Source organism: Sturnus vulgaris, chromosome 8, assembly GCF_052056855.1.
Source record: "Sturnus vulgaris isolate bStuVul1 chromosome 8, bStuVul1.hap1, whole genome shotgun sequence".
Classification (NCBI taxonomy): domain Eukaryota; kingdom Metazoa; phylum Chordata; class Aves; order Passeriformes; family Sturnidae; genus Sturnus; species Sturnus vulgaris.
The window spans coordinates 2,736,911-2,763,725 of NC_142250.1; the positions used below are offsets into that span (position 1 = coordinate 2,736,911).

Below are 26,815 nucleotides of genomic sequence, written 5' to 3' on the forward strand. Positions count from 1 at the left end.
CCGGTCCCCAGCGCGGTGTCCCTGGCTGTCCCCACAGCTGTGTCCCTGCCCGTGTCCAGGCTCTTGGCTCTCTGGCTGCCAGCTGAGGGAGGGAGGGAGGAGCAATCAGGCTGAGAGGTGCCTCCTGTGCTCGCCGGGCATTGGGGGAGCAGCTTGGAGGGCGGGCTGTGGTTGTGGCAGCCAGCAGCTCTTTCCTGCTGCAGGCGAGTGGTTCAGCTGCCATTCCGTGCTCACCTCGGCGCTGATTGTGCTCCTGGTGCTGGTGCTGGTGCTGGCGTTGTCGGTGGCCTTGGCTGTGCAGTCAGGTAAGGGAGGGGCAGCAGCCTGGGCCCAGCCCCTCGGGGCAGAGCGGGGTCCCTGCTCCCTGCACAGGGCAATCCTCACACCTTCTCCTCTTCCCCCTGCAGTACCACAGATTCCAGTTCCACCTGCGACTCCGCAGGTTCTGGTTCTGGGCTGTCCCCGTGGCTGGGTTGGATACAATGGAGTGTGCTACTACTTCTCAAGGGATTCCAGAAGCTGGGAGCAGAGTCAAGAGCGGTGCTCCGAGCTCGGGGCGTCGCTGGCCATTCTGAAGGAGGAGGAAATGGTGAGTGAGGGGCTGCGGGCGCTGTGGGGTGTCTGAGGGGAGCCTGGGGGTGCTCGTGGTCCGGGCTGGGTGCTGGTGGGGCTGGGGCTGCAGCCCTGTGCCGGGGCCTTGCAGGGAAGGAGCCCCGGGGCCGTGGCCCCCCGAGGGGCCGGGGCAGCTCCCACTGCTCTCTCCTTGGCAGGATTTGTTCTTCCGCCTCCGCGGGAACGGCGATTACTGGCTCGGGCTGCGCAGACGGGGCGAGCAGCTGCAGTGGGAGGACGGCAGCAGCTTCAGCTCCTGGTGAGTGCCGGGGAGCCGGGCAGGGCATGGGGGGACAGGGGCACAACGTGTTCCCCTGGCATCCAGCGCTGTCTCTGCTCCTCCCTGCAGGTTTCCTGTCCTTGGCCATTCCGAGTGTTTGTGCCTGGCTGATCATAAATTCAGGAGTGTGATGTGCTCCAATCCGCAGCCGTATCTGTGCAGCAAGGCCCGAGCTCCCCTGTAACAGGGGGTGGAGAAAGGACCTTCCTGGCAAGCACTTGCAGTGATGGGGAGAAAACTGGCAAGGACCTGCCAGTGCAGCACCTTCCCAGTGCTCCTAATCCCCCTCCCAGTGCTCCTTCTTCACTCCCGCTGCTTCCAATAGCCCTCCCACTTCCCTCCCAGTGTTCCCAGTATCTCTTCCAGCACTCCCACCACTTCGAAAACACTGAGGGACACTGTGGGAAATAGAAAAGGTGTAGAACTCTTAGCAAGATGTGTGAAAGCAAATTTCAAGATGGAGAAATGCAGGATTGCTGGATATGCAAGGACAATAAATAATAGGGCTGTGAGCTGTGTCGAGACAGGCATCAGGAAAATATGTGAAGCAAGAGAGTAGAAATATGAAAGCTCATATATGGAGGTCTATCCATTGTTTACAAGCAAGTATTGTTCTAAGAAAGACGTACTTGTCACTTTATTAATTGGCCTGAGCAAACCCTTGTCTGTATTTAATATTCCCCTATTGCCTAGAAAGTTGTTAAAAGACTTTGTGACAAAGAGAACTTCGTCTGCTGTGCCAGCAGCTGAAGCTGTTCCATCTCCCTTGCTTGGTTCTGTAAAATGAGGCTGATGATTGGGATGGAATAAAGCTTCGAGACAGCTGCTCCAGCATTCCCGTCCTGCTCTTTGTGTACATAAATATATGTAAATATAAGAGAAAAAATATCCCAGAAAAACCCAACAGTGATGCTGTCCCTTGTCCTGCACTGTTTCGTTTTCTTAAACAACTGTTGGAATCCCCAGCGAGTTCAAAGGGACATCTGTCGAAGAATCCTTTGGGATTAGAAATGGATACTATTCTCGTCTGCTCCTGGCTGCTGGACACCCCAGGATGGAGCCGAGGAAGAATCCCTGTGGAGAATGAAGGTGAGCTCTGGGGAAAAGAAATCACGGGACAAGATTTGTTTGTTGAGAAATGGGATGTTGTCCTGGTTTAGGCCAAATTTGGGAAAAAATTTCCAAAGGGCCCCCCCCAGTAATCAAACTTGAGCGGCCCCTCCCCCGGCTGCTTTGGGAAGAAATTTTCTAAGAGAGAAGTGGAAAAACCTGTTTATTCAACAGGCAAAGCATTGCCTAGCACAAAAACATGAACAATACCGAACAGCAAAACCTCTCGGCGCTCTGAAGTGATGACAAATCCAGGAAGTCTCTCTCCTGTGGTGGCAGCTCGGCTCAGTCTGTTCTCAGTTCCTCCAGCGCTGGAAAATGTCGCTGCCCAGGCCCGGTGGCCACAGGTCCAAGCTCCTGGTGCTTCCCCCTGGGTTCCCAGTCCAGAGCACTTTTAACAATTCCAGGAGAAAGGAAAAAGAAAAACTTTCCAGGGAACTTCTCTGCTTCAGTCAGTCAAAAACTAACTAAAACCAAAGGAGAGCTCTCTCCTGCTGTCCACCACGGTAACACAGCCCAGAGGACGAAGGGAGGAAACTCTGATCTCTGTGTTTTGAAAACAACCCCCTCAGACATTCCACTGCTGCTCCTTCCCCACCTTCACTATCAAATCCAGCCTTCAAGGTACAAAACTTATTTCTGGGCTGAACAGACAAATCTTTGTAAAGATTTCCTGAAATTTTCACCTGCCGACACCTGGGCAGTCTCCTTTGTACCTGACAAGGAGCAATCAGTGTCCGATTTTTAAGATGGACACTTTGTTATACCAATGAGAAAATTTATGCATCTTAGAGAAACCCACACGCAAAACCAAAAACCCAGAAAAGCTCTCTTTCATTTCCACTCCTCTGAGTTAAAATAGAACGGGCCTGGCTGGGCCGGGGCAGGGGGGGCTGGGGAGGCTGAGCCGAGCTTTCCTCATGGATGGAATGCAGCCAAGGAACTCAGCACGGCTCTCTGGCTGAATTCTTACATTCCTAGCTCAGCGTGGCCTTAAAAGATCCTGAATCATAAAATTACTCGGCCTGTAAGAGATCACAGAACCATCCACTGCCAAACCAAAGTATTCATTCTTTCAATGCCCAGAATACAAATTTTCAGATTCTTTTTTTCTCTTACCTAAGTAAAAAAAGAAAACTATCATAATGATATCTACAAAAAGGGTATAAAAACAACAAGGTAAAAAAAAAAAAATAGTCAAGTCTCAAATAAGGAAAGGAGGAAAGTCATAAACTGAAAACCCCTACTGTTCCCCAGGGAAGAAGAAGAAGAAGAAAAAAAAAAAACCCCTATTCTCAAAAATAGACTAAGCTCTTGTGTAAACTGTTAATAATTCTTAGAGTGTGCCTCATAAGTTATATAGTCCTCAATAATAATTATAGAAAATACTATTAATCTGACAAGAAGGTTTTTGCATAGTGATCAGATTTCCATTCTCCAAGCAGCTAACCACTGTGACATCAAAGCCATAAGAAAATTCGTTCTTGTAAAAAAATCCCCATAAACTAAAAAACGAAAAAAAAAAATCTCCTCTTTCTAATGAATTAGTAAAAAATCTATTTTAAGGATAGCGTTGCTCAGGCCAATTAATAAAGCTGCACGTGCATTTTGCTTTGAAAACTGCTTGCCTTAATAGCTTAAAAGAACAGATAAACCTTCATTATTAAGCTTACATATTTCTACTCTCTTGCTTAACATATTTTCCCGAGGCCTGTCCCTACACAGCTCACAGCCCTATTGTTTCTTGTCCTTGCATCTTCAGCATTCTTGCATTTCTCCATCTGGAAATTTGCTTTCACACAGCTTTCTGAGAGTTCTATACCTTTTCTATTTCCCACAGTGCCCCGCAGTGTTTTGCCAGTGGCGGGAGCGCAGAAAGAGATACTGGGAACACTGGGAGGGAAGTGGGAGCACAGGGAATGCTAGGAGGGAAGTGGGAGGGCTATTGGAAGCAGCGGGAGTGAAGAAGAAGGAGCACTGGGAGGGGGATTAGGAGCACTGGGAAGGTGCAGTGTTCCCAGTTCCTTCCCAGTGCTCTCCCCATCGCTGCCGGTGCTTGCCAGGAAGAGGGATAGTGCGGGGGAACTGGGAGGAAACTCCGCAGCACTCGGCAAGGTGCAGCAGCCCCAGGTGTGAGCAGCGAGGAGGGAGAAGTGCCCGCAGACACTGCTCAGGGACCACCATCTCCAATAGCCCCTCCCCCCCCCCCAAATGGGGATTACGAGAAGAAAAGGGATTTCAAATGAAGGAGAAAAACTTCTTTTTGGCAACTATGTTTGAACGGGGGAGAATCCCCCTTCACCTTCCATTTCAAGGGACTCTATCGAAGAAAAACACACCTTTGTCGTGATTTTTGGTGTCTCGCCAGGCGGGAAATCACGGTTTTCCATAAATTTCCTGTTTAAATTGATGGAGAATACATTTATGGTGCTGTTCTATGGGTTTGAATTGAGGGAAAGCGCTCCTTTTTACTGATCTTAAGGGACAAAGCCGGACAGACTCCGAGCACAGCCGAACTCCCAGCAGCGTTGCGCTGCGTCTGGCTCTTCTCCCACGCCTGGCTGCAGCCGGGACGGCGAAATGTCTCGAAGTGTGGGCATGGAAATCGGCTCGTGGCCAGGCGGAGTCACACGGGGAAGGTTTTGTTTGCAGCGACATCGCCCCGCACCTCCCGCGCGATCCGCCTCGCTGATTGCTCAAAAATACCGAAGCCGACCCAGCGCCACTTTTGATGCCGGCGCTGTGCAGCGTGCGCGCTGATTCCGCCGGCAGGGCCGGAGCGCTTCTCGCTCCCGGTGCCTCCGGGATGCTCCGGGCAGGCGGCGATCCCCGGAGCTCGGAGCGGCTCCAGCACAGGTACGAGCCGCGCTCGGCTGTGCCCCAGCCCGGGGCTCGCTGCGGCCGGAGGGGCCGCGCTGAGGGGAACGGGGCGGTTCTGGCGAGTTCCTTGGGCCGGCTTCCCCCGTGTGCCCCGTGCCCTGAGACGGCGGAGGGAGCGGCTGCCCGCGGTCTCGTCCTTGTCGCCGATCCCTGGGGACGAGCCGGTGCCGCAGCAGCGAAGGCTAAAACCGGTTCCCTTCCTGAACCTCGGTGTCCCACAGGGCCGAGACCAGCTGTGACCTGTCATCATGTCCCTTTCAATGGACCATCGGCGTGGGTGTACAGCTGTTCCAGAGGCCGATCTCCGAAAGGATTTTTCAGCACTCCTGATATGTCAGAAGGAAGGGGATGTTTTTTCCGAGGAGACAGATTCCGGCTGTGAGCTGGAGCAGAGTGAATTCTGCTCCATCCATGGGCTTGTGAAGGAGCTGCTGCATCTCCAGGAGGGACCAGCAGCCGGGCTGACACACTTGCCAGGGGCACAAGAAGCCACTTGTCATAAGCACGAGTTGCCACTTGTGAGCGTGCAGTGCGTGAAGATGTTCACAATGGAATCTGCAGCAGGGATGGCAGTGGGAGGGAGCCCCTGGATCCCCAAGGCACATCGGCACCCTGCCATGTACACAGAAACATCCTCAGAAGATTGCTAGGTGAGTGAAGGGCCAAACCTCTGGACTTTAGGGAGGGGACAGTGTCATCTGTCACGGCCAGGGCTGGCAGGTGTGTGGCTGTTTCCCGATGTGTGGAAGAGGCCTCGTGCTCCGCTCGGCGCCAGCAGTGGCTGGAAGCGGCAGCCGCAGCTGCCCCCAAGCGTGTGCAGCTCTCCTGCTGCAGCCTGTCCCCAGCGCGGTGTCCCTGGCTGTCCCCACAGCTGTGTCCCTCCCGTGTCCAGGCTCTTGGCTCTCTAGCTGCCAGCTGAGGAAGGGAGGAGCAAACAGGCTGAGAGGTCCCTCCTGTGCTCGCCGGGCATTGGGGGAGCAGCTTGGAGGGCGGGCTGTGGTTGTGGCAGCCAGCAACTCTTTCCTGCTGCAGGCGAGTGGTTCAGCTGCCATCCCGTGCTCACCTCGGCGCTGATTGTGCTCCTGGTGCTGGTGCTGGCGTTGTCGGTGGCCTTGGCTGTGCAGTCAGGTAAGGGAGGGGCAGCAGCCTGGGCCCAGCCCCTCGGGGCAGAGCGGGGTCCCTGCTCCCTGCACAGGGCAACCCTCACACCTTCTCCTCTTCCCCCTGCAGCACCACAGCTTCCAGTTCCAACTGCGTGTCCTCTGTTAGTTCTGGGCTGTCCCCGTGGCTGGGTTGGATACAATGGAGTGTGCTACTACTTGTCAAGGGATTCCAGAAGCTGGGAGCAGAGTCAAGAGCGGTGCTCCGAGCTCGGGGCCTCTCTGGCCATTTTGAAGGATGAGGAAATGGTGAGTGAGGGGCTGCGGGCGCTGTGGGGTGTCTGAGGGGAGCCTGGGGGTGCTCGTGGTCCGGGCTGGGTGCTGGTGGGGCTGGGGCTGCAGCCCTGTGCCGGGGCCTTGCAGGGAAGGAGCCCCGGGGCCGTGTCCCCCCGAGGGGCCGGGGCAGCTCCCACTGCTCTCTCCTTGGCAGGATTTGTTCTTCCGCCTCCGCGGGAACGGCGATTACTGGCTCGGGCTGCGCAGACGGGGCGAGCAGCTGCAGTGGGAGGACGGCAGCAGCTTCAGCTCCTCGTGAGTGCCGGGGAGCCGGGCAGGGCATGGGGGGACAGGGGCACAACGTGTTCCCCTGGCATCCAGCGCTGTCTCTGCTCCTCCCTGCAGGTGTCCTGTCCTTGGCCATTCCGAGTGTGTGTACCTGGATGATGATAAATTCAGGAGTGTGATGTGCTCCAATCTGCAGCCGTATCTGTGCAGCAAGGCCCGAGCTCCCCTGTAACAGGGGGTGGAGAAAGGACCTTCTCCCCGCTGGGCAGTCCCAGCTTCCCCTCTTAGCCCGGCTCAGGGCTGTCCTTTCTCAGCTGCACCCTGTGCCTTGCACTTGCTCTCACGGTCACCTCGGTGCCTGTTCATCGTCTCTGCCAGCGCTGGGCTGGCTGTTCCAAGGAAAAGTCTCTGCAATCCATCCTGTCAGCCCTGCCTGCTGGAGTGAGGGGATCTTTCTCATTGCAAAACAAGCTCAAAAGAAAATTGCAAATTTCTCTTGGCTCTTGGAAATCATCACCAAGTGGCTTGACCAGGAGACTTCTGGACTGTGCTTGGATGTTGAAGAACAGCTCACACATGCTTATTTCCTTACTCTGATTTACTTAGTAGTAAATTGAATTAAATTTCCCTGTCCCATTCCCATGATGGTTGAGAGATCTCTTGCTGCCTTTATTGAGATCCTCGAGCCTTTCCTGATGTGTTCTGTTGCCCACCCAGTGTGAGGAGGAGAGGGACAGAGGAGTTTTCCTGGTACCTGGCCAGACCCAGTCCACTCCAATCAGCCCTGTGATGATTCACTCCTATCCAACCATTACCAGGCCCCACAGCGGGTCTGGTTCCACATGTAGGCAGCTCCAGTAGCTCAAAGTGGGCAAAATGGGAGCGAGTGAGAGGGGGCAGCTGGTGCCAGTGGGTGAAATGTCTTTGCTGCGAGCTGGCAGGGAGAGGAGGAGGAGAAAGTGGTGCAAAGTAAAGGGGAGAGAAAGAGAGACAAGGCTGGAGCGGAGGAAAGCAGCAGGGATGGGCATGGGGCAGGTGGGCATTCGGCCTTCCACCTATGTGGCAGGAAAGGGAAAACTGTGAAATCCATGCAGGAAAAGAGGGGAGGAAGAGCAGGTGCTGGATATGGCCGAGAATTGGGATTCATTTCTGTGCCTGAAGTGCCCAGGCCGGCAGACTCCGAGCCCCGCCGCACGCCCGCCCCCGCCAGCGCTGCGCTGTGTCTTGCCCTGCCCTGGCCTGGCTGCAGCCGCCTGTCCAGACGGCCCCTGGGCACTGAAAGAGCTGCCCCGAGGGACAGCTGGGCTGCTGCTGCAATGGGATGCAGAGAAGAAAACCATCAGAATAAAAAGCTGCACTGCCGGCTCTCCTCTGCCCGCTATCACTAATGGAGCAGTGCCGAGCCACCGTCGGAGCGGCCGTGCTGGTTAAAAAGAGCCACGGGAAAGGCTGGGAAATGTAAGGGAATAAAATTCAGAGAATGGTATAAAATAGTCTAAAAATACCGCACCAGCATTGTCTGCTGCCCAAGTGTCACCAAAAAGAGCTGCACCAAGGGAGCGTCAGGGCTGCGGAGGTGCTGAAAGAGCAGCGGGAAAGGCTGGGAGGAGTGACGGGAGTAGAATAGAGAGAGACTGGTGTGAAATGTTCTCCAAGTGCTGCACCAGCAGTGGTCGCTGCCCCACGACTGAAAGAGCTGCACCGAGAGACCATGGGGTGGCGGTGCTGGTTAAAAAGAGAGGCACGGGAAAGGCTGGGAAGGGTGAAGGGAATAAAATAGAGAGAAGGGTATAAGATAAAATAATCAAAGAACCGCACCAGGAATGGCCACCGAGTGCTGTCACTAAAAGAGGTGCACCGAGGGACAGCCAGGATGCCAACCTGGAAATGGTGTGACTTGCCTTTTCCTTTCTTCATAACCATCAGTCGTATTTTCAAGGCCAGTGGATACATTCTGAGATGTCCAGAATCATCATTACAGTGGGAAAACCTGGGGTTGGAATCAGCTGTGGCAAAGATGAGAAAGATCACAGGAGCAGAAATACAGATTTCCCAGCTCCCTCGCAGGGACAGCAGTATCACCACAGGGACAGAAAATGCTGATATAAAACATCCTTTCCCACTGGTGCCCCTGCTCCTCTTTAGGTAGTGTTCTTCACTGTTTTTATCCATGGAAATGCTGCAGAGGGACACATATCCATGGAAATAACTACAGATATACCAGCATATTAAAAAGAGGCTGAAAAACCATGAAGAATGAGGTTAGGGATAGGGACAGAAGCAAATTCACACATCCTAAGAGAGTTCAATATGGCTGCTGTGAGTGCATGCACCATGGAGGACAGCTAGATTAAACTAGAATAGATTCCAAAACTGTAACTCTTTGGCTTCATAACTGCAGGTGAGGTTAATAACCCTCAGCAATTCAAAAAAAGGAAATCTGGTCTGAACTAATTTAGATGACCATCCCTGCAGCCATTGGCTATCAGCACTCCTTTTCCCCACCCAACTACAAAGACTTGACTGGAAATCTCTCCTTTTCTGCTTCCTACCTGTACCAGTGTTCCAGTGACCTGGGTGATTTCTCTGAAGGATCTGAGCTTTACCTTCACAGCAGCTTTGCTCTTCACTTCCCAGCCTCGTAGCCTTGTGAATTTCTATGGGTACACATGTTGAGAAAGCAAGGAAATTACAGCCTGAAAAATATTCCAGGCCAGAGCTTCTGAGCTCTGTTCCCAGTCTGATGAGCTGGTCCAGATGAAGGCTCGGGACAATTTCGCCCAGGTTGATAACTTGGTCAAAATAGAGAGGAATTTAATAATAAAGATAGAACACCTGTTGTGGTTCGTGACCAGGCCCTGGGAATGGGGTGTCTTCTCTCGGAACCAATCACCTTTTGCTGCTCTTGGAGTTGCGAGTCATGCTATAAAAACAATGTGTTTCTGAATAAACTCGTCTGTTTCTTTCCTATCATGAAAGATGACCATGTAGGAGTGTGTTTTATTTCCGCCGCATCTCAAGGGTTAATATCCCTTTCCACGGCTGCATTTGGAGCTTCGCCGAGTGCTTGATCTCGGGGACCTTTTCCGACAAGGGCACCGAAGAATTCGTGGCCCGAAGCCTGCCGAACCGGGGCAGACCCAGCGAGGCTGTCGATAGCCGGGGCTGCGCTCAGAGCTGAGCCAGAGCCGTGCCAGGAGCAGGCTGGAACACCCAGAAAAACCAGGACCCGGCACCCTCGGGCCAGGACCGGACCCGTGACGACGGCCGGGACCGAGAGAGCCATGTGGGAAGATCGTGGACCCTTACCCGACTGCAGCGGGACGGGACATCCCACGGAATTCATCGGCTGTGCCTCCATCATAGAGGTAACGGGAGCACTTTTGCCCCAGAGCTCCTGTTTAGCTCGCTTTAGGCGGCCGAAACCCCAGGCTCAGTGCTGGGGGGACCGGATTTCTCTTTAAATATGGGAAGTCAACCTTCTAAAAAGCAGGACACCGTGCTCTCAACACTGAGAGACATTTTAATTGATTCAGACTGCACGGGAACTTTTAGCTCTCCCAGTCTCGCCATCTGCGCCCCGGGGAGAGATGGTTTTCCACCGCGGGAAGCGCGGGCCCCTCTAGCTGCTGGGAGCCCAAGGCTGCCCATGCGGGCTGTGCTGGCACAAGCCCGAGCTCTCGCTGCGAGCAAGATCGCAGAGTGTGGGCGAGCGGAAATGCAGGCGGATCCCTCTCCGGGATCTACGAGCGGCCGGGACGGCTGCGTGGGGGTCGGTGCCTCTCCGGGGGCCCCGCGGAGCCCAGCGGGGAGCAGTGATCTGCCCGCTCGTCCCCCGCCTTCCCCAAACCAAGGAGGGAGCGGCGGCGGCGACCGCTGCTCTCCTCCAGCCGCGCTCCGTGCCCGGGTCCCCTGCGCAGCGCCGGCTCCCCGCTCAGGTCACTGTGACATCTGTGTCCCCCTCGCCCACTGAGGCCGAGTTTTTTCGGGTGACATGTTCGACCAGCTCGTGGCCGTGATCACAGAACAAGTTATGCAAGCTGTAAATAAGAAACCAGAAATTTTAACAGCCACTCAACATGTGGTTACTGCGCTGACAAGAGAGAGAAAAGACAGCAACACACACGGATCTCTTTGGGGGAAAAAGGCCAACTTTATTGTACGGACAGCCCGTATTTAAAGTGTGTTACGTGCAGCTAGGACAGGACAGCAGTTCATTGGACAATTGGGAAAACGTGGCTGCGAGGGGCGCTCCATGGCCGGAAAGTGGCGCAGAAAGCCTCTCCTCGCAGGCACACGCGTGCCACATCGACATCCCCTTTCAAGAAGCTGTTCCCGTGTGTTCCTGTAAGAATCCAGGCCCAGGTGTGTGTGGGATTTGGAGGGGCTCTCTTGGGGGTGTGTGGCGGTGATGTGTGGGATTTGGGTGGGGGGCCTGAGGTGTGTGTGGGTGTCTCTGGGATTCCCGTTTTTCCCCTCGTATTTCCTATCGTTTTTCCACTCATGTTTCACATCCTTTTCTCCTCACCTTTCTAGTGCTTCTCTACTTCTTCAACTCCACCTTTTCACCATTATGCCATCGCCATATTTTCACGCTTCCCCGCCTTTCTTCCTCCATTTTTCTGTGCTTTTTTCTCCCAGCGCTTTTTTCACCCCTATTTTCTTCTCCCTTTTTTGCTGCCTTTCCTCTCCTTCTTTCACCATTTTTTTCCACTGCCTTTTTTTTGCCACCCTTTTTTGCTCCCCTTTTTGCCACCCTTTTCTCCCTACCTTTTTTTAATTTTCTGCCCTTTTCCCTTGTTTTTTTCTACTTTTTTGCCACCTACTTTTTCCCAGTCCTTTTCTTGACCCTCAATGGAAATCCCTCAAATGATGGAATTATTCGGGGTTTCTACCAACTTAAACCCTAAAAAAGAAGGCACAAAAGAGATTCCCAGTCAACCTAAACTTACCAATGATGAAAACTGAGGGTTTACTCTCATTTCAAACTGATAAAATCGTATCATACAGGGTGCTCCTTGTTCTATTTAAAATAGAACATGGAGGTTCTCAATCAATTGATATCGCTGGAAAAATGGCCAAGGCGGGTTTCTTTCAATTGATACCCTTAATATTGCAGGGTATTGAATGGGAATTGCCCCAGTTTGAACACCGACAATAAGGGAAAATTAACCAGTTAACTTCAGAATATACTTCAATAGAAATCTCTTGAAAGGGAGCACACCACACTTCTCTTCCCTAATTAATTCCATCAGACTTCCTTCACTACAAATACTCTCAAAATCAAAAGCAGAGATGCCTCGTGTGTTACTTCAAAGGAGTTGTCTTGGTTTGAAAGACAGGTGTCTGCTAAGAGAGCCAGGAGCCTCTCTTGAAACGGAAAATGTAAACCACCTGCCTCCAAATTATTATAGTTTTGAAATTAAGGGGCTTTCTAGCAAAGATATGCGAATAGGAATAAGAGTTCTTTACTAGGAAAAATTAAAACAGAAATACACCAGGTGCCTGGTGCCAGCAAAACCGCTCTGTCCCTCTCCTCCTCACCCTGGGCAGGTACAGAACACATCAGGAAAGGCTCGAGGTGTCAGGATTTTTGTGGGTTTGAATCCTCAAAAGAGCTCAGCAGTTGTTAGTTGCTATAAAGTTGTTTATTGTAAAGGCACAGCAGTCCCAAAAGGCAAAGAGGCCCAAGTGTTCCAGTCCGTGCTAAAAGCTTTCAGCACAGAGTCCCAAATAGCAGCACAGTCCCGATCAGGAGCAGAAGCAGCTCTGCCGTGCAAGGCCCCGGGAGGGCCGAAGTTGCAGCCGCAGCTCCTGTCTTCTTCTGGGCAATGATGATGGCAGGGAGGAGAAAGAAGAGGGACAGAGAGTCTCTCCCCAGTGCACGGATTCTTATTTACAAATTACCCAATGAGCTAAAAACAGCAATCTGAAGCATTCCTTCTAAAACTATTAGAATTCCAGGTTTTTAATACAAAAGTTTACATATAATCTGCAAATATATATATAAAAACATGTTCTATCTGAAAAATGTAAGGAATATTCTTACTATATTTTTATTATGACTAAAATTGTGGTTTCTTGAGCTCCCACTGAGACTTCTTTTTGCGACTTCTTTTTGACCTCTAACTAGAATTGTTTTTCACACTAAATTCTAAGCTTTTTCATTCTTAAGGCACTTAAAATTTTGTCTTACTTACTTACTTTATTAAAACTTAAGCTTACGCCTCTATTTCATGTATGAGTGGCTTAATATACTTTAATCCATCCAAAAGTTTTAATTCAATCTCTGTGATGCCTTGAGGAGCTGGAACAGAGGTCGCACACAGAGTTAAGGGGAACAAATGGGTATTTATTGTGAGGCCCACGAAAGGCCTACAAAAGCCACACCCCAGCAATACAAGTGCCACAGTCGTGGCCCCTGCCCAGATGACTCCAAGATGGAAGGAAAAGGAGGAATTGCTCACGAGTGCTCACACCTTTATAGGTTTCAGTCCATTTGCATGCAGGTGTCAGCTATCCAATTAATAGTCTCAAATAGGGAGGTTTCATCCTCCTTGCTTGCTTGTGTGTCTGCTCTCCTCTTCTCACGTTGTTTATGCTTAGGGCTTGAAGTTTAAAGATACTGTCCTTGACTCCCTAGGTGGAATCCGACTGTTTTGTCTTCATCACCCAAGAACAACGGAAAAGCACATCCAAGAACAACACAACAGAAAAATTAAACATAGAGGTATCATCTGCACTCTGATCTCTCTCTCTGAAGAATACACAGAGGCTTCTGTTTCACACACTCCAACACAGAGGGACGGGAGTTACAGCCTCATCACGTCACTGCTTCTCCCTAAGGGTGACAAATCCTTGTCCTGAACCAGCCTGCCTTTCCTCCCACAGCAGAGCAATCAGATCCTTTGCAACAGACACACAGCGAGATAGACAGACAGACAGAGAGACCATTCTTTACACTCAGATGCCTGATGCCAAAAGTGGGATTCCTCCTCAGCACGTGTCAGCTGTTCTTCTTCCTCTGCAAGGACACCCAAAAGTCTCTCGGTCAAGCCACTTGGTGATGATTTCCAAGAGCCAAGAGAAATTTGGATTTCCCTTTAAGCTTGTTGTGCACTAAGGGCAATGCCCTCACTCCAGCTAGCATGGCTGGCAGGATGGATTGCAGAGACTTTTCCTTGGAACAGCCAGCCCAGCGCTGGCAGAGACGATGAACAGGCACTGAGGTGACCCTGAGAGCAAGTGCAAGGCACAGGGTGCAGCTGAGAAAGGACAGTCCTGTGCCGGGCTAAGAGGGGAAGCTGGGACTGCCCAGCGGGGAGAAGGTCCTTTCTCCACCCCCTGTTACAGGGGAGCTCGGGCCTTGCTGCACAGATACGGCTGCGGATTGGAGCACATCACACTCCTGAATTTATCGTCAGCCAGGTAGACACACTCGGAATTGCCAAGGACCTGGATCATGTAGGGAGGAGCAGAGACAGCGCTGGATGCCAGGGGAACACGTTGTGCCCCTGACCCCCCATGTCCTGCTCGGAGCACCGCTCTTAACTCTGCTCCCAGCTTCTGGAATCCCTTGAGAAGTAGTAGCACACTCCATTGTATCCAACCCAGCCGGAGGGACAGCCCAGAACTAACAGAGGACACGCAGATGGAACTGGAAGCTGTGGTGCTGCAGGGGAAGAGGAGAAGGTGTGAGGATTGCCCTGTGCAGGGAGCAGGGACCCCGCTCTGCCCCGAGGGGCTGGGCCCAGGCTGCTGCCCCTCCCTTACCTGACTGCACAGCCAAGGCCACCGACAACGCCAGCACCAGCACCAGGAGCACAATCAGCGCCGAGGTGAGCACGGGATGGCAGCTGAACCACTCGCCTGCAGCAGGAAAGAGCTGCTGGCTGCCACAACCACAGCCGGCCCTCCAAGCTGCTCCCCCAATGCCCGGCGAGCACAGGAGGGCCCTCTCAGCCTGTTTGCTCCTCCCTCCCTCCCTTCCTCAGCTGGCAGCCAGAGAGCCAAGAGCCTGGACACGGGCAGGGACACAGCTGTGGGGACAGCCAGGGACACCGCGCTGGGGACAGGCTGCAGCAGGAGAGCTGCACACGCTTGGGGGCAGCTGCGGCTGCCGCTTCCAGCCACTGCTGGCGTCGAGCGGAGCACGAGGCCTCTTCCACACATCGGGAAACAGCCACACACCTGCCAGCCCTGGACTTGACAGTGACACTGTCCCCTCCCTAGTGACCACACGCCTGGCCCTGCACTCACCCAGTAATCTCCTGAGGATGTCTGTGTGTACATGGTCGGGTGCTGATGTGCCTTGGGGATCCAGGGGCTCCCTCACACTGCCATCACTGGTGCCAATTTTATTCTCCACATCTTCACTCACTGCACGCTCACAAGTGGCAACCCCCTGCTTATGACAAGTGGCTTCTTGTGCCCCTGGCAAGTGTGTCAGCCCGGCTGCTGGTCCCTCCTGGAGATGCAGGAGCTGTTTCACAGGACCATGGATGGAGCAGAATTCACTCTGCCCCAGCTCCAGCCGCCGTCTCTCTGCTTGGAACAATCAGCCCATTCCTTCTGACACATCAGGAGTGTGGGAAAAGCCTTTCGGAAATCGGCCTCGGGAACAGCTGTACACTCATGTGGATGGTCCATTAAAAGGGACATGATGATAGATCACGGCTGGTCCCGATCCTGCGGGACACCGTGGCTCAGGAAAGGAACCGGGATGAGCCATCGCTGCTGCGGCACCAGAGTTGGCAGTGGCAGGAGCGCAGGAAGAGATACTGGGAACACTGGGAGGGAAGTGGGAGGGCTATTGGAAGCAGCGGGAGTGAAGTAGAAGGAGCACTGGGAGGGGGATTAGGAGCACTGGGAAGGTGCAGTGCTCCCAGTTCCTTCCCAGTGCTCTCCCCATCCCTGCCGGTGCTTGCCAGGAAGAGGGATAGTGCGAGGGGACTGGGAGGAAACTCCCCAGCACTCGGCAAGGTGCAGCAGCCCCAGGTGTGAGCAGCGAGGAGGGAGAAGTGCCCCCAGACACTCCTCAGTGACACTCCACAAAAAAAAAAAAAAAGGAAAACAAAAACAAAACAAAAAACAACAAAACAAGAAAAACCACCCAAAACCAAACAAAATTCCCCCAAGAAATAAAAAAAAACAAACAAATAAACAAAATAAACAAACAAATACAAACAAAAGACATGGGGGGTTACCAGAGGCAAAGCGATTGAAAATGAAGGAGAAAAACTTCTTTTCGGTAATTGTGTTTGACCCGGGGAAGACCTCCCTACACCTATGATTCGAAGGGTCTCCATTGAACAAAAACACACCCTTTGCATGATTTTTGATGTCTCACTAGGCGGGAAATAACGGTTTTCCATTATTATCGTGGTTAAATGGAAAAAGAATATCTTTGTGGTGCTTTTTTATGGGTTTGAATTGAGGGAAAGCGCTCCTTTTTGCTGCTGCTAAGGGTCAAAGTCCGGCAGACTCCGAGCAGCATGCCGACCACCGGTGCGCTCTGCCTCGCCCTGGCCCTGCCCTGGCTGCAGCCCGTCTGCCAGCTCTCCGGCGTGGGGCGCCTTTATTTATAGGGTCCCTAAAATTTAGACATTATATCGACCCCTGGCTCGTACCGGCATGCTTGTTTTCCAGACGACCCTCCGCCGCCACGCTGTTGGCTCCGCCTTCTTTACATCGTTTAGCAACAAAGGCCGTTAAACCAGCGCTTCTCGCTCCCGGTGCCCCCGGGGTGTTCCGGGCAGGCGGCGGCCCCGGAGCTCGGAGCGGCTCCAGCACAGCAAAAGCCGCGCTCGGCTGTGCCCCAGCCCGGGGCTCGCTGCGGCCGGAGGGGCCGCGCTGAGGGGAACGGGGCGGTTCTGGCGAGTTCCTTGGGCCGGCTTCCCCCGTGTGCCCCGTGCCCTGAGACGGCGGAGGGAGCGGCTGCCCGCGGTCTCGTCCTTGTCGCCGATCCCTGGGGACGAGCCGGTGCCGCAGCAGCGAAGGCTAAACCCGGTTCCTTTCCTGAGCCTCGGTGTCCCGTGGGGTCGGGACCAGCCGTGACCTGTCATCATGTCCCTTTCAATGGGTCCTCTCCGTGGGTGTACAGCTGTTCCCGAGGCGGATCTCCGAAAGGCTTTTTCAGCACTCCTGATGTGTCACGAGAAAGGAGCTGTTTCTTCAGAGAAGAGAGATGGCGGCTGTGAGCTGGAGCAGAGTGAATTCTGCTCCATCCATGGCCCTCTGAACGAGCTCCTGCATCTCCAGGAGGGACGAGCAGCCGGGCTGACACACTTGCCAGGGGCACAAGAAGCCACTTGTCATAAGCAGGGAGCTGCCACTTGTGAGCGTGCAGTGAGTGAAGATGTGGAGAATGGAATCTGCAGCAGGGATGGCAGTGGGAGGGAGCCCCTCGATGCCCAAGGCACATCAGTAACCGGCCATGTACACAGAAACATCCTCAGAAGATTGCCAGGTGAGTGCAGAGCCAGGCCTGTGGTCTCTAGGGAGGGGACAGTGTCATCTGTCAAGGCCAGGGCTGGCAGGTGTGTGGCTGTTTCCCGATGTGTGGAAGAGGCCTCGTGCTCCGCTCGGCGCCAGCAGTGGCTGGAAGCGGCAGCCGCAGCTGCCCCCAAGCGTGTGCAGCTCTCCTGCTGCAGCCGGTCCCCAGCGCGGTGTCCCTGGCTGTCCCCACAGCTGTGTCCCTGCCCGTGTCCAGGCTCTTGGCTCTCTGGCTGCCAGCTGAGGGAGGGAGGGAGGAGCAATCAGGCTGAGAGGTGCCTCCTGTGCTCGCCGGGCATTGGGGGAGCAGCTTGGAGGGCGGGCTGTGGTTGTGGCAGCCAGCAGCTCTTTCCTGCTGCAGGCGAGTGGTTCAGCTGCCATTCCGTGCTCACCTCGGCGCTGATTGTGCTCCTGGTGCTGGTGCTGGTGCTGGCGTTGTCGGTGGCCTTGGCTGTGCAGTCAGGTAAGGGAGGGGCAGCAGCCTGGGCCCAGCCCCTCGGGGCAGAGCGGGGTCCCTGCTCCCTGCACAGGGCAATCCTCACACCTTCTCCTCTTCCCCCTGCAGTACCACAGATTCCAGTTCCACCTGCGACTCCGCAGGTTCTGGTTCTGGGCTGTCCCCGTGGCTGGGTTGGATACAATGGAGTGTGCTACTACTTCTCAAGGGATTCCAGAAGCTGGGAGCAGAGTCAAGAGCGGTGCTCCGAGCTCGGGGCGTCGCTGGCCATTCTGAAGGAGGAGGAAATGGTGAGTGAGGGGCTGCGGGCGCTGTGGGGTGTCTGAGGGGAGCCTGGGGGTGCTCGTGGTCCGGGCTGGGTGCTGGTGGGGCTGGGGCTGCAGCCCTGTGCCGGGGCCTTGCAGGGAAGGAGCCCCGGGGCCGTGGCCCCCCGAGGGGCCGGGGCAGCTCCCACTGCTCTCTCCTTGGCAGGATTTGTTCTTCCGCCTCCGCGGGAACGGCGATTACTGGCTCGGGCTGCGCAGACGGGGCGAGCAGCTGCAGTGGGAGGACGGCAGCAGCTTCAGCTCCTGGTGAGTGCCGGGGAGCCGGGCAGGGCATGGGGGGACAGGGGCACAACGTGTTCCCCTGGCATCCAGCGCTGTCTCTGCTCCTCCCTGCAGGTTTCCTGTCCTTGGCCATTCCGAGTGTTTGTGCCTGGCTGATCATAAATTCAGGAGTGTGATGTGCTCCAATCCGCAGCCGTATCTGTGCAGCAAGGCCCGAGCTCCCCTGTAACAGGGGGTGGAGAAAGGACCTTCCTGGCAAGCACTTGCAGTGATGGGGAGAAAACTGGCAAGGACCTGCCAGTGCAGCACCTTCCCAGTGCTCCTAATCCCCCTCCCAGTGCTCCTTCTTCACTCCCGCTGCTTCCAATAGCCCTCCCACTTCCCTCCCAGTGTTCCCAGTATCTCTTCCAGCACTCCCACCACTTCGAAAACACTGAGGGACACTGTGGGAAATAGAAAAGGTGTAGAACTCTTAGCAAGATGTGTGAAAGCAAATTTCAAGATGGAGAAATGCAGGATTGCTGGATATGCAAGGACAATAAATAATAGGGCTGTGAGCTGTGTCGAGACAGGCATCAGGAAAATATGTGAAGCAAGAGAGTAGAAATATGAAAGCTCATATATGGAGGTCTATCCATTGTTTACAAGCAAGTATTGTTCTAAGAAAGACGTACTTGTCACTTTATTAATTGGCCTGAGCAAACCCTTGTCTGTATTTAATATTCCCCTATTGCCTAGAAAGTTGTTAAAAGACTTTGTGACAAAGAGAACTTCGTCTGCTGTGCCAGCAGCTGAAGCTGTTCCATCTCCCTTGCTTGGTTCTGTAAAATGAGGCTGATGATTGGGATGGAATAAAGCTTCGAGACAGCTGCTCCAGCATTCCCGTCCTGCTCTTTGTGTACATAAATATATGTAAATATAAGAGAAAAAATATCCCAGAAAAACCCAACAGTGATGCTGTCCCTTGTCCTGCCCTGTTTCGTTTTCTTAAACAACTGTTGGAATCCCCAGAGAGTTCAAAGGGACATCTGTCGAATAATCCTTTGGGATTAGAAATGGATACTATTCTCGTCTGCTCCTGGCTGCTGGACACCCCAGGATGGAGCCGAGGAAGAATCCCTGTGGAGAATGAAGGTGAGCTCTGGGGAAAAGAAATCACGGGACAAGATTTGTTTGTTGAGAAATGGGATGTTGTCCTGGTTTAGGCCAAATTTGGGAAAAAATTTCCAAAGGGCCCCCCCCAGTAATCAAACTTGAGCGGCCCCTCCCCCGGCTGCTTTGGGAAGAAATTTTCTAAGAGAGAAGTGGAAAAACCTGTTTATTCAACAGGCAAAGCATTGCCTAGCACAAAAACATGAACAATACCGAACAGCAAAACCTCTCGGCGCTCTGAAGTGATGACAAATCCAGGAAGTCTCTCTCCTGTGGTGGCAGCTCGGCTCAGTCTGTTCTCAGTTCCTCCAGCGCTGGAAAATGTCGCTGCCCAGGCCCGGTGGCCACAGGTCCAAGCTCCTGGTGCTTCCCCCTGGGTTCCCAGTCCAGAGCACTTTTAACAATTCCAGGAGAAAGGAAAAAGAAAAACTTTCCAGGGAACTTCTCTGCTTCAGTCAGTCAAAAACTAACTAAAAGCAAAGGAGAGCTCTCTCCTGCTGTCCACCACGGTAACACAGCCCAGAGGACGAAGGGAGGAAACTCTGATCTCTGTGTTTTGAAAACAACCCCCTCAGACATTCCACTGCTGCTCCTTCCCCACCTTCACTATCAAATCCAGCCTTCAAGGTACAAAACTTATTTCTGGGCTGAACAGACAAATCTTTGTAAAGATTTCCTGAAATTTTCACCTGCCGACACCTGGGCAGTCTCCTTTGTACCTGACAAGGAGCAATCAGTGTCCGATTTTTAAGATGGACACTTTGTTATACCAATGAGAAAATTTATGCATCTTAGAGAAACCCACACGCAAAACCAAAAACCCAGAAAAGCTCTCTTTCATTTCCACTCCTCTGAGTTAAAATAGAACGGGCCTGGCTGGGCCGGGGCAGGGGGGGCTGGGGAGGCTGAGCCGAGCTTTCCTCATGGATGGAATGCAGCCAAGGAACTCAGCACGGCTCTCTGGCTGAATTCTTACATTCCTAGCTCAGCGTGGCCTTAAAAGATCCTGAATCATAAAATTACTCGGCCTGTAAGAGATCACAGAACCATCCACTGCCAAACCAAAGTATTCATTCTTTCAATGCCCAGAATACAAATTTTCAGATTCTTTTTTTCTCTTACCTAAGTAAAAAAAGAAAACTATCATAATGATATCTACAAAAAGGGTATAAAAACAACAAGGTAAAAAAAAAAAAATAGTCAAGTCTCAAATAAGGAAAGGAGGAAAGTCATAAACTGAAAACCCCTACTGTTCCCCAGGGAAGAAGAAGAAGAAGAAAAAAAAAAAACCCCTATTCTCAAAAATAGACTAAGCTCTTGTGTAAACTGTTAATAATTCTTAGAGTGTGCCTCATAAGTTATATAGTCCTCAATAATAATTATAGAAAATACTATTAATCTGACAAGAAGGTTTTTGCATAGTGATCAGATTTCCATTCTCCAAGCAGCTAACCACTGTGACATCAAAGCCATAAGAAAATTCGTTCTTGTAAAAAAATCCCCATAAACTAAAAAACGAAAAAAAAAAATCTCCTCTTTCTAATGAATTAGTAAAAAATCTATTTTAAGGATAGCGTTGCTCAGGCCAATTAATAAAGCTGCACGTGCATTTTGCTTTGAAAACTGCTTGCCTTAATAGCTTAAAAGAACAGATAAACCTTCATTATTAAGCTTACATATTTCTACTCTCTTGCTTAACATATTTTCCCGAGGCCTGTCCCTACACAGCTCACAGCCCTATTGTTTCTTGTCCTTGCATCTTCAGCATTCTTGCATTTCTCCATCTGGAAATTTGCTTTCACACAGCTTTCTGAGAGTTCTATACCTTTTCTATTTCCCACAGTGCCCCGCAGTGTTTTGCCAGTGGCGGGAGCGCAGAAAGAGATACTGGGAACACTGGGAGGGAAGTGGGAGCACAGGGAATGCTAGGAGGGAAGTGGGAGGGCTATTGGAAGCAGCGGGAGTGAAGAAGAAGGAGCACTGGGAGGGGGATTAGGAGCACTGGGAAGGTGCAGTGTTCCCAGTTCCTTCCCAGTGCTCTCCCCATCGCTGCCGGTGCTTGCCAGGAAGAGGGATAGTGCGGGGGAACTGGGAGGAAACTCCGCAGCACTCGGCAAGGTGCAGCAGCCCCAGGTGTGAGCAGCGAGGAGGGAGAAGTGCCCGCAGACACTGCTCAGGGACCACCATCTCCAATAGCCCCTCCCCGCCCCCCAAATGGGGATTACGAGAAGAAAAGGGATTTCAAATGAAGGAGAAAAACTTCTTTTTGGCAACTATGTTTGAACGGGGGAGAATCCCCCTTCACCTTCCATTTCAAGGGACTCTATCGAAGAAAAACACACCTTTGTCGTGATTTTTGGTGTCTCGCCAGGCGGGAAATCACGGTTTTCCATAAATTTCCTGTTTAAATTGATGGAGAATACATTTATGGTGCTGTTCTATGGGTTTGAATTGAGGGAAAGCGCTCCTTTTTACTGATCTTAAGGGACAAAGCCGGACAGACTCCGAGCACAGCCGAACTCCCAGCAGCGTTGCGCTGCGTCTGGCTCTTCTCCCACGCCTGGCTGCAGCCGGGACGGCGAAATGTCTCGAAGTGTGGGCATGGAAATCGGCTCGTGGCCAGGCGGAGTCACACGGGGAAGGTTTTGTTTGCAGCGACATCGCCCCGCACCTCCCGCGCGATCCGCCTCGCTGATTGCTCAAAAATACCGAAGCCGACCCAGCGCCACTTTTGATGCCGGCGCTGTGCAGCGTGCGCGCTGATTCCGCCGGCAGGGCCGGAGCGCTTCTCGCTCCCGGTGCCTCCGGGATGCTCCGGGCAGGCGGCGATCCCCGGAGCTCGGAGCGGCTCCAGCACAGGTACGAGCCGCGCTCGGCTGTGCCCCAGCCCGGGGCTCGCTGCGGCCGGAGGGGCCGCGCTGAGGGGAACGGGGCGGTTCTGGCGAGTTCCTTGGGCCGGCTTCCCCCGTGTGCCCCGTGCCCTGAGACGGCGGAGGGAGCGGCTGCCCGCGGTCTCGTCCTTGTCGCCGATCCCTGGGGACGAGCCGGTGCCGCAGCAGCGAAGGCTAAAACCGGTTCCCTTCCTGAACCTCGGTGTCCCACAGGGCCGAGACCAGCTGTGACCTGTCATCATGTCCCTTTCAATGGACCATCGGCGTGGGTGTACAGCTGTTCCAGAGGCCGATCTCCGAAAGGATTTTTCAGCACTCCTGATATGTCAGAAGGAAGGGGATGTTTTTTCCGAGGAGACAGATTCCGGCTGTGAGCTGGAGCAGAGTGAATTCTGCTCCATCCATGGGCTTGTGAAGGAGCTGCTGCATCTCCAGGAGGGACCAGCAGCCGGGCTGACACACTTGCCAGGGGCACAAGAAGCCACTTGTCATAAGCACGAGTTGCCACTTGTGAGCGTGCAGTGCGTGAAGATGTTCACAATGGAATCTGCAGCAGGGATGGCAGTGGGAGGGAGCCCCTGGATCCCCAAGGCACATCGGCACCCTGCCATGTACACAGAAACATCCTCAGAAGATTGCTAGGTGAGTGAAGGGCCAAACCTCTGGACTTTAGGGAGGGGACAGTGTCATCTGTCACGGCCAGGGCTGGCAGGTGTGTGGCTGTTTCCCGATGTGTGGAAGAGGCCTCGTGCTCCGCTCGGCGCCAGCAGTGGCTGGAAGCGGCAGCCGCAGCTGCCCCCAAGCGTGTGCAGCTCTCCTGCTGCAGCCTGTCCCCAGCGCGGTGTCCCTGGCTGTCCCCACAGCTGTGTCCCTCCCGTGTCCAGGCTCTTGGCTCTCTAGCTGCCAGCTGAGGAAGGGAGGAGCAAACAGGCTGAGAGGTCCCTCCTGTGCTCGCCGGGCATTGGGGGAGCAGCTTGGAGGGCGGGCTGTGGTTGTGGCAGCCAGCAACTCTTTCCTGCTGCAGGCGAGTGGTTCAGCTGCCATCCCGTGCTCACCTCGGCGCTGATTGTGCTCCTGGTGCTGGTGCTGGCGTTGTCGGTGGCCTTGGCTGTGCAGTCAGGTAAGGGAGGGGCAGCAGCCTGGGCCCAGCCCCTCGGGGCAGAGCGGGGTCCCTGCTCCCTGCACAGGGCAACCCTCACACCTTCTCCTCTTCCCCCTGCAGCACCACAGCTTCCAGTTCCAACTGCGTGTCCTCTGTTAGTTCTGGGCTGTCCCCGTGGCTGGGTTGGATACAATGGAGTGTGCTACTACTTGTCAAGGGATTCCAGAAGCTGGGAGCAGAGTCAAGAGCGGTGCTCCGAGCTCGGGGCCTCTCTGGCCATTTTGAAGGATGAGGAAATGGTGAGTGAGGGGCTGCGGGCGCTGTGGGGTGTCTGAGGGGAGCCTGGGGGTGCTCGTGGTCCGGGCTGGGTGCTGGTGGGGCTGGGGCTGCAGCCCTGTGCCGGGGCCTTGCAGGGAAGGAGCCCCGGGGCCGTGTCCCCCCGAGGGGCCGGGGCAGCTCCCACTGCTCTCTCCTTGGCAGGATTTGTTCTTCCGCCTCCGCGGGAACGGCGATTACTGGCTCGGGCTGCGCAGACGGGGCGAGCAGCTGCAGTGGGAGGACGGCAGCAGCTTCAGCTCCTCGTGAGTGCCGGGGAGCCGGGCAGGGCATGGGGGGACAGGGGCACAACGTGTTCCCCTGGCATCCAGCGCTGTCTCTGCTCCTCCCTGCAGGTGTCCTGTCCTTGGCCATTCCGAGTGTGTGTACCTGGATGATGATAAATTCAGGAGTGTGATGTGCTCCAATCTGCAGCCGTATCTGTGCAGCAAGGCCCGAGCTCCCCTGTAACAGGGGGTGGAGAAAGGACCTTCTCCCCGCTGGGCAGTCCCAGCTTCCCCTCTTAGCCCGGCTCAGGGCTGTCCTTTCTCAGCTGCACCCTGTGCCTTGCACTTGCTCTCACGGTCACCTCGGTGCCTGTTCATCGTCTCTGCCAGCGCTGGGCTGGCTGTTCCAAGGAAAAGTCTCTGCAATCCATCCTGTCAGCCCTGCCTGCTGGAGTGAGGGGATCTTTCTCATTGCAAAACAAGCTCAAAAGAAAATTGCAAATTTCTCTTGGCTCTTGGAAATCATCACCAAGTGGCTTGACCAGGAGACTTCTGGACTGTGCTTGGATGTTGAAGAACAGCTCACACATGCTTATTTCCTTACTCTGATTTACTTAGTAGTAAATTGAATTAAATTTCCCTGTCCCATTCCCATGATGGTTGAGAGATCTCTTGCTGCCTTTATTGAGATCCTCGAGCCTTTCCTGATGTGTTCTGTTGCCCACCCAGTGTGAGGAGGAGAGGGACAGAGGAGTTTTCCTGGTACCTGGCCAGACCCAGTCCACTCCAATCAGCCCTGTGATGATTCACTCCTATCCAACCATTACCAGGCCCCACAGCGGGTCTGGTTCCACATGTAGGCAGCTCCAGTAGCTCAAAGTGGGCAAAATGGGAGCGAGTGAGAGGGGGCAGCTGGTGCCAGTGGGTGAAATGTCTTTGCTGCGAGCTGGCAGGGAGAGGAGGAGGAGAAAGTGGTGCAAAGTAAAGGGGAGAGAAAGAGAGACAAGGCTGGAGCGGAGGAAAGCAGCAGGGATGGGCATGGGGCAGGTGGGCATTCGGCCTTCCACCTATGTGGCAGGAAAGGGAAAACTGTGAAATCCATGCAGGAAAAGAGGGGAGGAAGAGCAGGTGCTGGATATGGCCGAGAATTGGGATTCATTTCTGTGCCTGAAGTGCCCAGGCCGGCAGACTCCGAGCCCCGCCGCACGCCCGCCCCCGCCAGCGCTGCGCTGTGTCTTGCCCTGCCCTGGCCTGGCTGCAGCCGCCTGTCCAGACGGCCCCTTGGCACTGAAAGAGCTGCCCCGAGGGACAGCTGGGCTGCTGCTGCAATGGGATCCAGAGAAGAAAACCATCAGAATAAAAAGCTGCACTGCCGGCTCTCCTCTGCCCGCTATCACTAATGGAGCAGTGCCGAGCCACCGTCGGAGCGGCCGTGCTGGTTAAAAAAGAGCCACGGGAAAGGCTGGGAAATGTAAGGGACTAAAATTCAGAGAATGGTATAAAATAGTCTAAAAATACCGCACCAGCATTGTCTGCTGCCCAAGTGTCACCAAAAAGAGCTGCACCAAGGGAGCGTCAGGGCTGCGGAGGTGCTGAAAGAGCAGCGGGAAAGGCTGGGAGGAGTGACGGGAATAGAATAGAGAGAGACTGGTGTGAAATGTTCTCCAAGTGCTGCACCAGCAGTGGTCGCTGCCCCACGACTGAAAGAGCTGCACCGAGAGACCATGGGGTGGCGGTGCTGGTTAAAAAGAGAGGCACGGGAAAGGCTGGGAAGGGTGAATGGAATAAACTAGACAGAAGGGTATAAGATAAAATAATCAAAGAACCGCACCAGGAATGGCCACCGAGTGCTGTCACTAAAAGAGGTGCACCGAGGGACAGCCAGGATGCCAACCTGGAAATGGTGTGACTTGCCTTTTCCTTTCTTCATAACCATCAGTGGTATTTTCAAGGCCAGTGGATACATTCTGAGATATCCAGAATCATCATTACAGTGGGAAAAACTAAGGTTGGAATCAGCTGCGACAAAGATGAGAAAGATCACGGGAGCAGAAATACAGATTTCCCAGCTCCCTCGCAGGGACAGCAGTATCACCACAGGGACAGAAAATGCTGATATAAAACATCCTTTCCCACTGGTGCCCCTGCTCCTCTTTACGTAGTGTTCTTCAGTGTTTTTATCCATGGAAATATTGCAGAGGGACACGGAAGATTTACCAGCATATTGAAAAGAAGATGAAAAGCCATGAAGGATGAGGTTTGGGATAGGGACTGAAGCAAATTCACACATCCCAAGAGAGTTCAATATGGCTGCTGTGAGTGAATGCACCACGGAGGACAGCTAGATTAAACTAGAATAGATTCCAAAACTGTAACTATTTGGCTTCATAACTGCAGGTGAGGTTAATAACCCTCATCAATTCAAAAAAAGGAAATCTGGTCTGAACTAATTTAGATGACCATCCCTGCAGCCATTGGCTATCAGCACTCCTTTTCCCCACCCAACTACAAAGACTTGACTGGAAATCTCTCCTTTTCTGCTTCCTACCTGTACCAGTGCTCCAGTGACCTGGGTGATTTCTCTGAAGGATCTGAGCTTTACCTTCACAGCAGCTTTGCTCTTCACTTCCCGGCCTCGTAGCCTTGTGAATTCCCATCTGGGAGCGTTGGCCTGCTGAAGGAGAGGCTCCATGGCCAACAGAGATCCACACTTGACAGGAGTAACACAGCATGGCATGTTCTCCTGCCTGGACTCATCCCTTTGCTCCTCAGCTCCAGCTCGAGCCCAGAAGCCTGGCAGGTGTTAAGGACACCCTTTGCCATGCCATGGCCCCAGCCAGGCTGATTCCTAGGCTGGAAGCACAGCGGGCACACATTCCTACCCCTGCCCGTTGTTTCCATCCCCTTTCAAGAAGCTGTTCCCGTGTGTTCCTGTAAGAATCCACACCCAGGTGTGTGTGGGATTTGGAGGGGCTCTCTTGGGGGTGTGTGGGGGTGGTCTGTGGGATTTGGGTAGGGGAACTGAGGTGTGTGCGGGTGTCTCTGGGCTTCCCGTTTTTTTCCTCATCTTTCCTATCCTTTTC

At 53.6% G+C, this 26,815-nt stretch overlaps 2 protein-coding genes and 3 long non-coding RNA genes across 5 annotated transcripts; 4 read left to right on the top strand and 1 right to left on the bottom strand.

Annotated features, from left to right (window-relative positions):
- Window positions 1-403: 403 nt before the first annotated feature.
- Window positions 404-1,726, top strand: LOC148222916 (uncharacterized). The gene is made up of 3 exons (XR_015804970.1): window positions 404-589; window positions 771-871; window positions 962-1,726. It is a non-coding gene; the product is annotated as an uncharacterized LOC148222916 (long non-coding RNA).
- A 2,856-nt stretch (window positions 1,727-4,582) lies between these two features.
- LOC148222917 (C-type lectin domain family 2 member D11-like) lies at window positions 4,583-7,202 on the top strand. Its single transcript, XM_088168633.1, has 6 exons — window positions 4,583-4,751; window positions 5,386-5,532; window positions 5,915-6,010; window positions 6,113-6,291; window positions 6,473-6,573; window positions 6,664-7,202. The coding sequence occupies exons 1-6, from the start codon at window positions 4,583-4,585 to the stop codon at window positions 6,776-6,778; spliced, it is 807 nt and encodes a 268-aa protein (XP_088024759.1). The 3' UTR covers window positions 6,779-7,202.
- A 4,973-nt stretch (window positions 7,203-12,175) lies between these two features.
- On the bottom strand, window positions 12,176-14,468 carry LOC148222918 (uncharacterized). Its single transcript, XR_015804976.1, has 2 exons — window positions 14,320-14,468; window positions 12,176-14,218 (listed from the first exon to the last, which is right to left on the bottom strand). It is a non-coding gene; the product is annotated as an uncharacterized LOC148222918 (long non-coding RNA).
- Window positions 14,469-17,601: 3,133 nt separating this feature from the next.
- LOC148222919 (uncharacterized) lies at window positions 17,602-18,924 on the top strand. Its single transcript, XR_015804969.1, has 3 exons — window positions 17,602-17,787; window positions 17,969-18,069; window positions 18,160-18,924. It is a non-coding gene; the product is annotated as an uncharacterized LOC148222919 (long non-coding RNA).
- A 2,856-nt stretch (window positions 18,925-21,780) lies between these two features.
- LOC148222920 (C-type lectin domain family 2 member D11-like) lies at window positions 21,781-24,400 on the top strand. The gene is made up of 6 exons (XM_088168634.1): window positions 21,781-21,949; window positions 22,584-22,730; window positions 23,113-23,208; window positions 23,311-23,489; window positions 23,671-23,771; window positions 23,862-24,400. The coding sequence occupies exons 1-6, from the start codon at window positions 21,781-21,783 to the stop codon at window positions 23,974-23,976; spliced, it is 807 nt and encodes a 268-aa protein (XP_088024760.1). The 3' UTR covers window positions 23,977-24,400.
- Window positions 24,401-26,815: the final 2,415 nt, after the last annotated feature.